The sequence below is a fragment of the Mesoplodon densirostris genome, chromosome 4 (assembly GCF_025265405.1).
Source record: "Mesoplodon densirostris isolate mMesDen1 chromosome 4, mMesDen1 primary haplotype, whole genome shotgun sequence".
NCBI lineage: Eukaryota > Metazoa > Chordata > Mammalia > Artiodactyla > Ziphiidae > Mesoplodon > Mesoplodon densirostris.
The window spans coordinates 11,993,930-12,006,163 of record NC_082664.1 but is presented as its reverse complement, the minus strand read 5'-3'; the positions used below and the strand labels follow the sequence as shown (position 1 = coordinate 12,006,163).

General features: G+C 40.3%; 1 protein-coding gene across 3 annotated transcripts in view; it reads left to right on the top strand.

The window, feature by feature from the left end:
• UNC79 (unc-79 homolog, NALCN channel complex subunit) overlaps positions 1 to 12,234 on the top strand; it is a 219,133-nt gene that overhangs the window by 183,669 nt on the left and 23,230 nt on the right. For all 3 annotated transcript variants that reach the window (XM_060097925.1, XM_060097923.1, XM_060097926.1), the window contains 2 exons: positions 1,560 to 1,664; positions 9,732 to 9,809. In XM_060097925.1, the coding sequence (XP_059953908.1) occupies positions 1,560 to 1,664; positions 9,732 to 9,809 (183 nt within the window). The remainder of the gene's footprint in view (positions 1 to 1,559; positions 1,665 to 9,731; positions 9,810 to 12,234) is intronic.

Here is a 12,234-nt window from a genome sequence, read left to right as displayed (position 1 = left end):
TTTTTGTGCTCTGGGGGTGTTTGCCTGTCTGAAAGATGTGACAATTCTGGAAGATCCAGGAGGCTAGGGGGAAAGAAGTCAGAATCCAGGACCTCCCAAGAGTGGAGACTCTCTGATCCTGCACCTCCTGCACCTTTTGGCTGGGACCACTAAGTAAAGATAACCCAGAAGTAAAGTTGTCCTCACATGGACACAGATCCCTGTCCAGATCTTTGGTGGCCCAAGATAAGTTATTACAAGGTTTGTATGTGTATTAAGGCAACCCTGCATCACTAGTGCCTCCAGTACCTGGTAAAAAGTGAACAGAAAGCTCTTTGGAGGAAGATAACATTTCAGGCCTCAAATTATTTCTAAAAATATTTTTAAAATAAAGGATGCAACATGCAAAGATAACCAGACATATGAGGAGGCAAGACACCACAAGTGAGAATGCGTAGAAGGAAAAGACAGTGGATACAGACCTACAGGGTCTCCAATAAGTTGGTTATGATCAAGAAAGGACACACAGGGGACTTTTAAGGTGCTTGTGATGTGTACTCGACTTGGGTGCTGATTACATGAGTGTTCAATCTATGCTAATCTGTTTATCTGTTCACTTATATTTTATGTACTTTTCTGCATGTGTGCTGTATTTGACAATAAATAAAGCTTACAAAATTGAAAATATTCTAGCATTGCATTAACAAGGACAGATCAATGAATTTCAGTATGTTCATACAATAAAACATCATTAAGCTGTTTAGTTGAAAGAATGAGAACTATATGTATCAACAGGGACTCACTTCAAAAATATAATGGAGTAAAAAATGATAAGTTGCAGAAAGATATGCATTGTATGATACCATTATAGAAAGTTAAAAACAAGCAAAAATAATAGTAAGCCTTATAATGGAGGTATACATATGTAGTAAAAGTGTAGTACATTAAATAATAAGCACCAGATTCAAAATAGTGGCTATTTCAAGGAAGGGAGAAAGAAAAGAGAGCCCTGTATAGGTAGCTTCAACTATTTCTGTGATGTTTGATTTTTGATAAAAAGTATTAAATCAAATAAAGCAAAATGCTATGATTTAACAAAGATGGGTAATAGGTAGATGATACATTCCATCTCTCTATTTTTCTGTATGCTTGAAATAGTCCACTTAAAAAGTAAGTTCCTTTTGAGAGGATATGAGAGCCTTTCAACAGTGTTACATGTTTTTCTCTAAATCATTTTCTATCGAAAAAAGTCCTTTTAGATTTGTTTAGTTTCTGCAGTTCTTGGAACCTCTCCCTGTGAATAAGAACCAAATCTCGTGGTTTCAGTCTTTAAGAGGTAGCCTATCTTTTTCTTACCCGTTAAATTATGTGTTCTCAGGGCTTCACTAAACTCATTACAAGCACAAAAATGCCCTTTTTCTTTTTTCTTGGGTTTGTTTCTTAAGGACAGTTCATTATGCATTTTAAAATACTATTTTTTATTTCTGATCTGTGAATCTTTTGGAAGCTCTTTTGACATAGATCTATTCTAATTGAAGTTTTAGAAATTCGCTTACCTTCTTCTCTCTTGTTTTGTTTAGGAGAGGGATAAATTCTATTTGTCTCGTAGTGTTGTTCTAGAACTCCTGCAGGCGCTGAAGCTCAAATCTCCTTTACCGGATACAAACCTCCTTCTGCTTGTCCAGGTAGGCTTATGCCTCATTTCACTTTTCATGAAATTCATTTACGTTTGGAAAATTTAAGGAAGGTGTGGGACATATGCATAAATTAAATGTCTGTCCAGAGATAAGAAATAATATATCTTACGTGAGCCATGATCTGTCTATCACTATGCACTTGGCACTTCCACTGGCTAAAAAAGACCAGAAAATGAGTATTTATTTTGTTCCTACTGTGGAACTAGTTCTGTGAAAGACAAAAAAGAAGAATGAAACGATAATGTGTCCGCGAGAAGTTTATGGTCCAGTAGGTTGGAGGGGCAGCCCATTAATGGCTACCAGAGCTGAGGCAGGACTAACGAAGCCAAAAATGAGCGGCCCGGAGGCTGAGGTCTGATCGCGGAGTCGCATGAGTATGGATGGGTCGCCAAATCTCTGTGAAGCAGAACTGAAAGTGAGGGTGGGCCCAGCCAGATATGGTCAAAAGGCAGGCCGGACTGAGTCCAACCAGGGTGGGATGTGGGTGTGAAAGAACCAGCACCACAGGAGCCCTAAGGCAGGGGGCAGGGCTTGAACACATACCAGGCAGGCTCTAGAGAACTTGCAGAGATTAATGCTTTTGGTTGTAGGGCTGCTTACGAGAGGCTCTAGCTCTCCATCCCTGGCATCGTAAGCTCAGCATCTTAGGCAAGTGTGCAGGTTTTGATCACACAAGACAGGCTGCGATTAGTGCCATGAGTGAGAAAGAGATGTAGATAAAGTCCTAGGGGGCAGTTAAGAGCAGGAGGCATCTTACCTCATATGGTGTGACATCAGGGAAGACTTCATGAAGGAAGTGGCATTTGAACTGGGTCACAAAGGACTGGTGGGTGTAGGCCAAACTCTGCCTGGGGTTGGAGTTCAGCACCAGAACCTGACCACCTTCAAGCAATAAAGGGAGGCTTCAGCAGAAAGATGGAATAAATTTAGGAATAACCACATGAGGATGGGTTTAGAAAAAGGCTGGCCATGCCAGGGGTGTCAGCAAGGGATCAGGTAAACTGGGATCCTGCCACTTACCCCAAAGGTTGAGCCTGGTTTTAAAGACTTGGTCGTGAGCTGCAGCTGGGATCAGGGTATCAGTCAGACTGCCTTTGTGCAAAGTACCCAGGAAGTGTGTCACAGCTATTTCAGTTCTCCCTGCTGAGCGTTATGGCCAGTCCCAGAGTCTGGGCCTACAAGGTTGAGCTTAAATGAATGAAGGAAAATGGAGCTTGAGATCAAGGAACTAGACGGGTTTCCCTGAATCTTAGGTACCTTGGGTGCCATTTGGAGAGACGAGGGAGAAGGGGAAATTAATGGAGCACCTATTAAGTGCCAGGCAGCACTTAAGGGGTTTTATATATCCCCCGCACTCCTTCAACCGTGAGAGGAATTGGTCCTGTATCGCAGATGAGGAGACTGCAGCTTGCGGGGGTGGGGGGTGGTCAGTGACTTGCCCAAGATCTCACAGCTGGCATAAGTAGTGTAAGCACCTGACCACAGGGTCTAATCAGTATAGAGCACAGGCTAGTCACGCCCCGCACATCACTTGCCCGGATTACCGTTAATAGCTCTTAGCGTTTTGCACCGTTCATTTCTCTCCACGTCAATCCAGTCTTATAGCCTATGGCTGCCTAGAGGAATTTTGCTAAAACTCTGCTTTTTATCATATCACTCTGTGCATCGAAAACCTCCAGTGACCTCGTGGTACCCGAATTGTCAAGGTCTTCCATCATCTGGCCATATTTGACTATTCAGCATTATTTCCCACTACAAATATTTACTGACCACCTATCTTCGGCTAGGTTCTGGGGATATAGAGATATAAAGTCATAGGCCCTACCCTTATAACGTGCTAACCAGTATACTGAAAGTCTGTACAGTATATAAACTACTGTAGAGGAGGGAGTGGCCAGTTCAGCCTGGGAAATGGAGGAAAGCTCATTAACCGTTAGGAGCCCTGACTTGGCCCAGGTGCTGGGGAAACAGAGATGAATAAGTCATGGCCCCTTCCTCCCAGGAGTTTCCTGTCTGATAGGAGTAGCTGACATCGAAACAAAAATTCCCAACGCAGTGTAATGGGTACGGTAGCAGAGGTGTGTACTGAGTAGGGAAGTGGTGTAGAAAAGGGATTGTATGTTTCTGAAGGGTGTGCACAAGTTTGGGGGTTTACCTGGGAGAAGAGGAGGAATACCCTTGTCATTAACCATTTAATATCCACTAACCGGTCCCCTTCTCCCCCCACCTTATACCCAAGTAATCCTTGGGAACAGAACGGAGTTTTTCTCAAAGGCTTGAGATTTAATAAAAAGTTGGTATACTTTCAGTGAAGAATGGTCTTAAGTCATGTTTAAAGAGCTGTCCCAGGCACAATGATGCTTTCTGAGAGGAGTGACTGCTGGAAAGTGATGGCAGTGGATGTTGGGCATGATATAGTCGGAGTGAAATGGCTCCATGGTACCAAGATGCTGGACAGCCCAAGAGGGAGACAGAAGCAAAGCATAGCTTTGGAAAGGAAATGTCTGTGTTCCTAAGAAGAGACAGATTGAATCTCTTCCAGGGGATTGCCATCGGCCAGTCCTACCTCTTGACACATCAGCAGCAACACCACCTTTGAGTACAAGTAACTTTGATGCAACTGACCATAAAGGTTAATAAGATCAGCCCTGGTTTGGAGGAGAGGGCAGGTGAACTAGGCTTAGTGAAGGAGCCTTCAAGAGAGGTAAGGCCAGCAGCTTGACAGTGTCTGGAAGTCACTTGCTTCTGAGAGCGTTTAGATTGGGGACATGCCACCTCAAAGCAACCTCAGTTTCCAGGCCCTGAAGGTGCTTCCCTGCGGGCATCAGAGGCTGGTCCCTTGATTGCCCTCCGTCTGGAGCGGAGCAGGTCCGTGTGGCCGATCCTCTTGGGTTCTAGCACCCCACTTTGTGACTGCAGCTGGGGGCGGGTTTTTCTCTGAAGTACATTAGCTGGCTGTAATGAGCACTTGTCACAAGACAGTGAAAGAACACTGACAGTTTAAATTGCTCAGTGCTTAAGGAGTCCATGAAAACAGTGATTATTGCATCGCAGCTAGGTGAATAAATAACAAACACAAATTAGCTTTAGGAAGAAAGAAGACAAAAAGGTAAATTCTTCTGTGTATTTTGGATTCTCTTATGCCATTTCAAATGTATAACATTTTCATCTTTAAAAACAAATATGTATTTGTTATTGAGTCATTAAGTTAAATTGAAAAATCAAATTGTAAAATTATTTAGATCAAAGAGATCTCTGGGGGGACATTTTGAGATCATACCCATGAGGAACAACCTAGTGCATAACATTTCGACCTTCTCCAACAAAAAATATTAAACACCATGCCATTTTGAAGTAACATATCCTTGTTCTATAAACTCAGAACAAACCAGTAATGAAAAAATTACTGAGAGAAATAAAAGTGAGGCATACCTTAAAAAAAAAACAAAAGTAGTTCCCTTTTCCCCGCTGTGCTTCCTAGCTAAGTCGTGGAGAAAAGTCTGCCACGGGGCCACTCATGGGATGAGGGAGAAGCATCTTTTGTCTCTCTACAGAAAGCGGTGCATCTTTCTGCAGGGTTTCCCTGTTCCTTTTTCTCTTGCCCTTGACAAATGTTCAAGCGGGTAGCAGAAGTGGTAGCCTGTTCTCTGGTAGTTTCTCTTAAACCAGAGAATCTAGCATGGAGTCAGAGAGAAGCTTTCCCCTTTACTGGTGGTCAGTGTCAGTTCCTGGTACGTGGAAGACCAGATTCGCAATGTGAACAGACAATGTGTCTGGGGCAGACAGCGACTTCCTTCTTGGATATCATGACCGTCATCTCAGGACACTGGAGGCGGCTCTGTTTAACTGCAAATGCAACTTGGAAAAAGAAAAGAAAGTAACAACTGGAAGGAAAAAGTCCCCTGGTGGGAAGGGTGAGAGGGAGGGATAGATTGGGAATTTGGGACTGACATGTACACACTGCTGTATTTAAAATGGATAACCAACAAGGACCTACTGTATAGCACAGGGAACTCTACTCACTATTATGTAACAACCTAAATGGGAAAAGCATTTGAAAAAGAATAGCTACATGTATATGTATAACTGAATCACTTTGCTGTACACCTGAAACTAACACAACATTGTTAATCAACTACACTCCGGTATAAAATTTTTAAAAAGATAAATTTCTTAAAGCTTAGAAGTAAAAAAAAAACAAAAGTCCCCTGGTGATCCATCCTGAGTGACACTAGCCCCGTTAGCGAGAAGAGAGTCAGTTGCTCAGACCTTGGATTTACCATTCGTTCTTTCACCCCACAGGGAACCACTAGGATATCCCTCTACTATTGTACTTCTGTAATTAATAACTTAGTAGATAGATGAGTTCACGGATATGAGGCTGTTTATAATTCTTGTCATGGGTAAACCATACTTCTGTTGTTTACCAAATACTCTGGCGGTAAGAGTGTTCCTTTAAAGGACAATGGAACACTTGCCCAAGGGATGCAGGGTCATTCAGGTTCTAAACATTTCAAGGCAGTGACAGGTACCAATCTGGTTTTCAGTTTCTAGAACTTCTTCCTGGAGGCCTGGCACTCTGGGGTATCTCCCAGTCTGCTATATTATGGTTGTTCAGCCATCACCCCTGTTATTTGTTTTAACTTACATATACAATCAGGTGGCCTTAAATGTTCGAGTGGATTTTTTTTAAAAAAGGAAAAAGAGGCATGGAGACAGGAAAGAATTTTCCAAATAGAAAAAATATATGTATTCTTCAGAATCTACAATTGTTGACCATCAGGGTGTAGTTCTCCTTTTATACTTTGGACAGAGGACCTATCTTGTTTTAATTCAGATCTGTTGACATTTTTCTTTCACTTATAACATTTTCTCTTCTGCTGGCATGCTGTAGATATTTTACGTGTAATAAGCTATTATTATTGTTCTCAGGATGGATTCGAGTTTTCATAATAGAGTGATAACGCATTGAAAGCTACCAGAAAATCTACATAGGCTCAAATCCAAAAGAATTTCCTCAGCTCCTATTATGTGTCAAGGGTAGACATTCTGCTAATTTTCATGTAACACTCCCACTGTGTGGGATACACCTGCATATTCAAGCTGTGAGAAATCATGTGGGTGAAAGGTTTTCTTTTAAAGATAGTTTAGTTGTGGGCTGGAGGACAAAGAAACGGCAGAGTTACGGCCGTTGTTTTTAATTCCCAGATACTATTGATGTGGGTTAATTAATATTTGTTGCATTAGTAATAATCTGATCGCTCTCTGGGAGGAGAGGTGGCGACCCTATTTTGAGTATCATTTTGATAATGATTTTAGTAATGACACATAATGGGTATTGCGTTTCTCTTGTATTCATGCGGGAGTGCCTATTTCAGTGGCATATTTCTATCTAAAAGTACCGAATTCTTCCTTCTATAGCTATCATTCTTTTTCCCTCTGATTTTGTTATATCTTTATATTTTGAACAACTCTATAAAATAATAATGGAGTTTTTCAGTTGGCAGCTATATAAAATGAAGACAGAAAGGTTTATTAAGGCTTTAGTCATACATATTATGTAAAATTACACTGGAGGAAAAGACATTGATAAAAAATAGTAGATGATTTTAGAGGTTTATGTACTTTTATGCCTTTTAGTACACCAGACTCTCTGAGACACCTCCATAACTTTTAGAGTGATTTTTAAAAAAATTAATTCTGACTTCTGAAGTTATCTATTAGCTCTCGCAGACCGGACATTTGAAGTTGGCCTCAAATCTTGACACCACATGGCTGACAACCTGCTTACGTTATGCTACTCAATAAGGTGAAGCTCTAACCTGAGTTTGGTGAGGGAGAAAGGCTTCTGCTGAGGGAGATACAGACACTTGAAATTTTGCTTCTTCACAAATTTTCTCTTGCCCTTAGGGGCACAGCCAGGCTTGCAAGCATACTTTAGGGGTCAGGGTTTGCACCATCCTTACATAGGATACTGCAGAGGACTCCTACCCGCTTCACTCACAGTTAGATGCATCTCTCTCTTTTCTTTTGGCTTCTCTTAGCTGTGCAGTCTCTTGGTTCTGCTGTAAAGAAATTAATTAAAACGTTGGAGTCCTGACAGACGTTTTGAAACTTATTATAAGTCATTTGTCTTAGATGGCAGACTCTGATAGCTTTTGAAAATACATTTTATGGGAAAACAGGCAGTATCTGCCAGGAGGTTGGGAGTGTTCCTTCTTTTCACTATGTACCTCTATCAAATATTTTACTTTTCTTTTTTTTAATTTTTGGCCGTGCTGTGTGGCTTGCGGGATCCTAGTTCCCCCACCAAGGATCAAACCCGTGCCCCCTTCAGTGGAAGTGTGGAGTCATAACCACTGGACCACCAGAGAAGTCCCTCAAATATTTTCCTTTTTTACTTAGAGGTTTGCCAAGGTTGTAGGCTTCATTATTATTATTTATCCTCATTTATTTGCTTTTTCTTATTAGAAATAAGTCCAAGTTAGGAGAGCAGGCCTAAGCATTCTTGAATAAAATAATAGAAAATTTTAGGTGTTCCCTAGACGTTACCAGCTGGTCTTCAGAGTTAACAGCCAAATAGATTCTTCAGCTTTCTCTGTCTGCGAGGCCAATGGAGAGGATAGGATGTGAGCCTGGAGATTTGTGTCCACTCCTGCCATGCGGCTTTCAGGGACAGCTCTGCTTGCTGTCGTCTCAGCTCCAGCTCAGTTACCTGTCCCGAAATACCTTTCAGGGAGGATCGCCTCTCCCACACTTGAAAACCAGCTCATGGCCCCAGATGAGAAGTCTACAGGCCCCTGACCCTCAGAAAGTCTTTTGAGGTTAGAGCTTCACCTTATTGGCCAAAATCTGCTGCCTGTTAATAACGCTTAAATTCCGATCTCGGGCTAACCTGACAACATGCTGGGTTTTGTTCCTCGTCCTCCTTGAGACTTTTTCTACTACCCCGATCCGTACTGCTTCTCCTCAGTTTGACGGGGACCATGCCTGCCTGGCTGACCTACCTTAATTTACCATGCTCTTCCAGTATGAGAGTGAAATGAATTAGAAGGAAGAGCTGTCAGGGTCAAAGCTTCCTTCGGAACCTCTGAGCTCTGGATAGCAGCAGCTTTGGATCCTCAAGTCACTGGGGCCAGAGGCCAGGAAAGAGAAACTAACTAGGAGCTAGCTGCTCATAGCAAACTCCACAGACTTCATGTTTAACTTTTCCCCTAAAACCATTAATAAATAGTTGGGCATTGCATTAAGTGGGAAACACCTGTAAAAATCTGTAACGAAGCAAATCAGGTTGTAAGCTGACAAATCCATCCTCACCATGATCTCGAGTCATACCTGATTAATCATCTCATTTCACAAACTCTTGCTGAGCCCCTCCGAGATGTCAGGCATGAAGCTAGTGCCAGGAGTGAGCTGCATCAAATCTGTGGTCTCGAAGAGCTTGTAGCCGGTTGAGAAATAGACTTGTAGATCGTTGCAACCTGATGTGATGACTGTACAGTGGAAATGTGTGGAAAGTCCTGTGGGGACACAGAGAGGGAGTGGGGGTCATTGTCAGCACAGAGGATAGGCGTGAATGAAGTGGGAGGAGAAAGACCAGATACTGAGGGGCCTCGGAGGGGAAGAAACAGGTACAGTCCTCACTCTGAAGTTGACTGTTTTTCTGTTTTCAGTCTAAATATATGGTATAATGATAGAAGTCCGGAAAATCTATGAAAATTCAGGAACTGTCAAAAAGTGCTGAAGAATAAATAGCATGACTTCGGAATAAATCTGACAATGCTGACATCTTTCCTTTCTTCCTTGACTGAATGTGGCATTTCAGTGCCACTGAACTACTGTCTGGTTAAAGTGAGAATCTGTGTGTTAATCCCAGTACTATGATTCTGAATTTCTGGTAGGAATGAACTTTCATGACTAACAAGTCCCATATATCTAGGGCAGATTGTCACCAAAGTAAACGCTAATGAATTTAAGCCAAGTTAATAAAATTACAAATTACTTATTACTGTCCAAATGCTCTTAAAAATAATTATCCTTTCAATTTCTTATTAGTTTATTTGTGCAGATGCTGGAACCAAACTAGCTGAGTCAACAATCCTGAGCAAGCAGATGATCGCCTCTGTACCTGGAGTAAGTCCTGACCAAATTAATTATCCACATTTTCTATTACTCCTCATTTCCTCATTTAGCCAAGAGGTATTTTTGGCCTGTGTCCTGGTTCACTTTTGATAGAACAAACACTGTAAAATTGAAATCATTAGTATCTTGTTTGAAAGAGCACTGGTAAAAATTTAAATTAATCTCTGCCCCTGGAAACTTTTAATTCCAGAAAACATGAATGAAATTGAAGCAGCCAGTTAAGGAGAGGGAAGAAATTACCAGGCATACAGCATAGATTTGATTAAAGTTCAATTTTTCCAGAATCAATTTTCTTACCCTGGCTTCTGTTAACCAATTTGATTTAACTACTGCCAGAAAGAAATAAGCATTTAATACCTTGTTTTCCTTTATAATATTTCCTCTGAAAATTGAAAAAACTTCTGTTATCATCAACTAGTGAACTATTTGGTGAAATATGTTAAGATTCTTATAGATAGGATTGAATATGAGAAACCACAATAACTTATTGATAGCAAGGTTATTGCAACAAACTGAGAAAACTTAGAGATATAAATTATTAATGGAAAAAATTTATTTAAATTTTCAGTAGGAAAAAAAATTTTTTTAGTTTATTTGTTTACGTATTTATGTATTTATTTTTGGCTGCGTTGGGTCTTCATTGCTGTGTGTGGGCTTTCTCTAGTTGTGGTGAGCGGGGGCTACTCTTCGTTGCGGTGCACGGGCTTCTCATTGCGGTGGCTTCTATTGTTGCGAGAACGGGCCCTAGGCACGTGGGCTTCAGTAGTTGTGGCACGTGGGCTCAGTAGTTGTGGCGCACGGGCTTAGTTGCTCCGCGGCATGTGGGATCCTCCCGGATCAGGGCTCGAACCCGTGTCCCCTGCATTGGCAGGAGGATTCTTAACCACTGCACCACCAGGGAAGTCCAAGAAAAATTTTAATAAGGAAAAAAGATCACTTACAATCCTTCTGCCCTAAAATAAGAACCCTATTGTTTTAGAAAATTTTTACATGTTTTGATCTATTCAGTATCCTAATTTGCTTATTCCCATATTGTTGGAAATCTATATGCTTTCTAGTTTCTTTGCTTGTATAGCATAGCATAGTATATAGCATATACACAAAGATCCTCTTCATGTTTATTTTGAATGATATCCTTGGGATAAATTCCTTAGTCAGTGGGCAGGAACATCTTCACAATACGTATTCCCATGTTGCTTTCTAAGAAGGTTTTATTCATTTACATTTATAAGTATACCAGTTTTATCCACAGCACACTAAACATTACTTCATTTTTTTTTGATGTGGAGAAATATTATGAGAGAGGAAGAATAACAGAGATAATTTTACTGCTAACATATTAATGTATTTTCTTTCTTCTTTTTCTATGTATATTTTTAAATATAGTCGAACCATAATATAGATGCAGCTTTGGCTTCAAATGTCATAAGCATTTTCCCCAAAGTGACATTACCTCATGTGACTGCACCATATAATAGTGGCTAACAATATGGGTTTTGATTCACACCTGAGTTTGAGGCCTGACATTTACTAGCTGTGTGATCAGGAAGGTTATTTAACCCATGATGCTTTGATTTGTATTATCTGTAGCATAGGACATAATAGGGCCTAAGGTCTAGGTTGAGGATTGAATGAGATAATGCATGTAAAGCACATTAGCATGGTGTTAACTATATAGTAAGTGCTGAGTAAACAGTAACTATTAAAAATAATATTAATGGAGGTAGGGGGACAGGACAGGTGATGTTTAAGGGTACAGACTTACAATGAGCAGTAAAAAAGTCCTAGAGATGTAAAGCACAGGTCAGTGAGTATAGACAACAATATTGTATTATAATAATCAAACTTGCTAAGAAACTAAAACTTAATTATTCCTACCAAAAAGAAAGGATAATTACATAATGTGCTATAGGTACTAATTATCGTTACGATGGCAGTTACATTACAATAAATAAATGCATCAAATTAACATGTTATACACCTTAAATTTACATCATTATATGTCAAGCATGTCAATAAAAAAATAAAATACAGCTAAAAGTAAAAAAATACTATTAACAAACACTACTTATTGTTGGATAGTTTCATTATTTTCAGTATTCTGTAATTGTAACTAATGTGTGATAAACATCTTTGTGCTTAAATCTTTGTTCATATTTTAGACTATTTCTTTATAATAGATTTCTAGGAGTAGATTAATAGATTCTGGGTTTTTTTTAAAGGTTCTTGACAATAGTTGGGGTAATGCAAGATGCTATGAGATAAAATTCCAGTTCTTAGCAACTTAGCTCCAAAAAAGTTTATTGTTTGCTCAAGTGAAGTTTAAAAGGGGGGCCTGATTAACAAAGGGAAGAGGACTTCCACATGAGCACTTGGGGATCAGGTTTCTTCTGTCATGTGCAGTCCTCTGCAATCA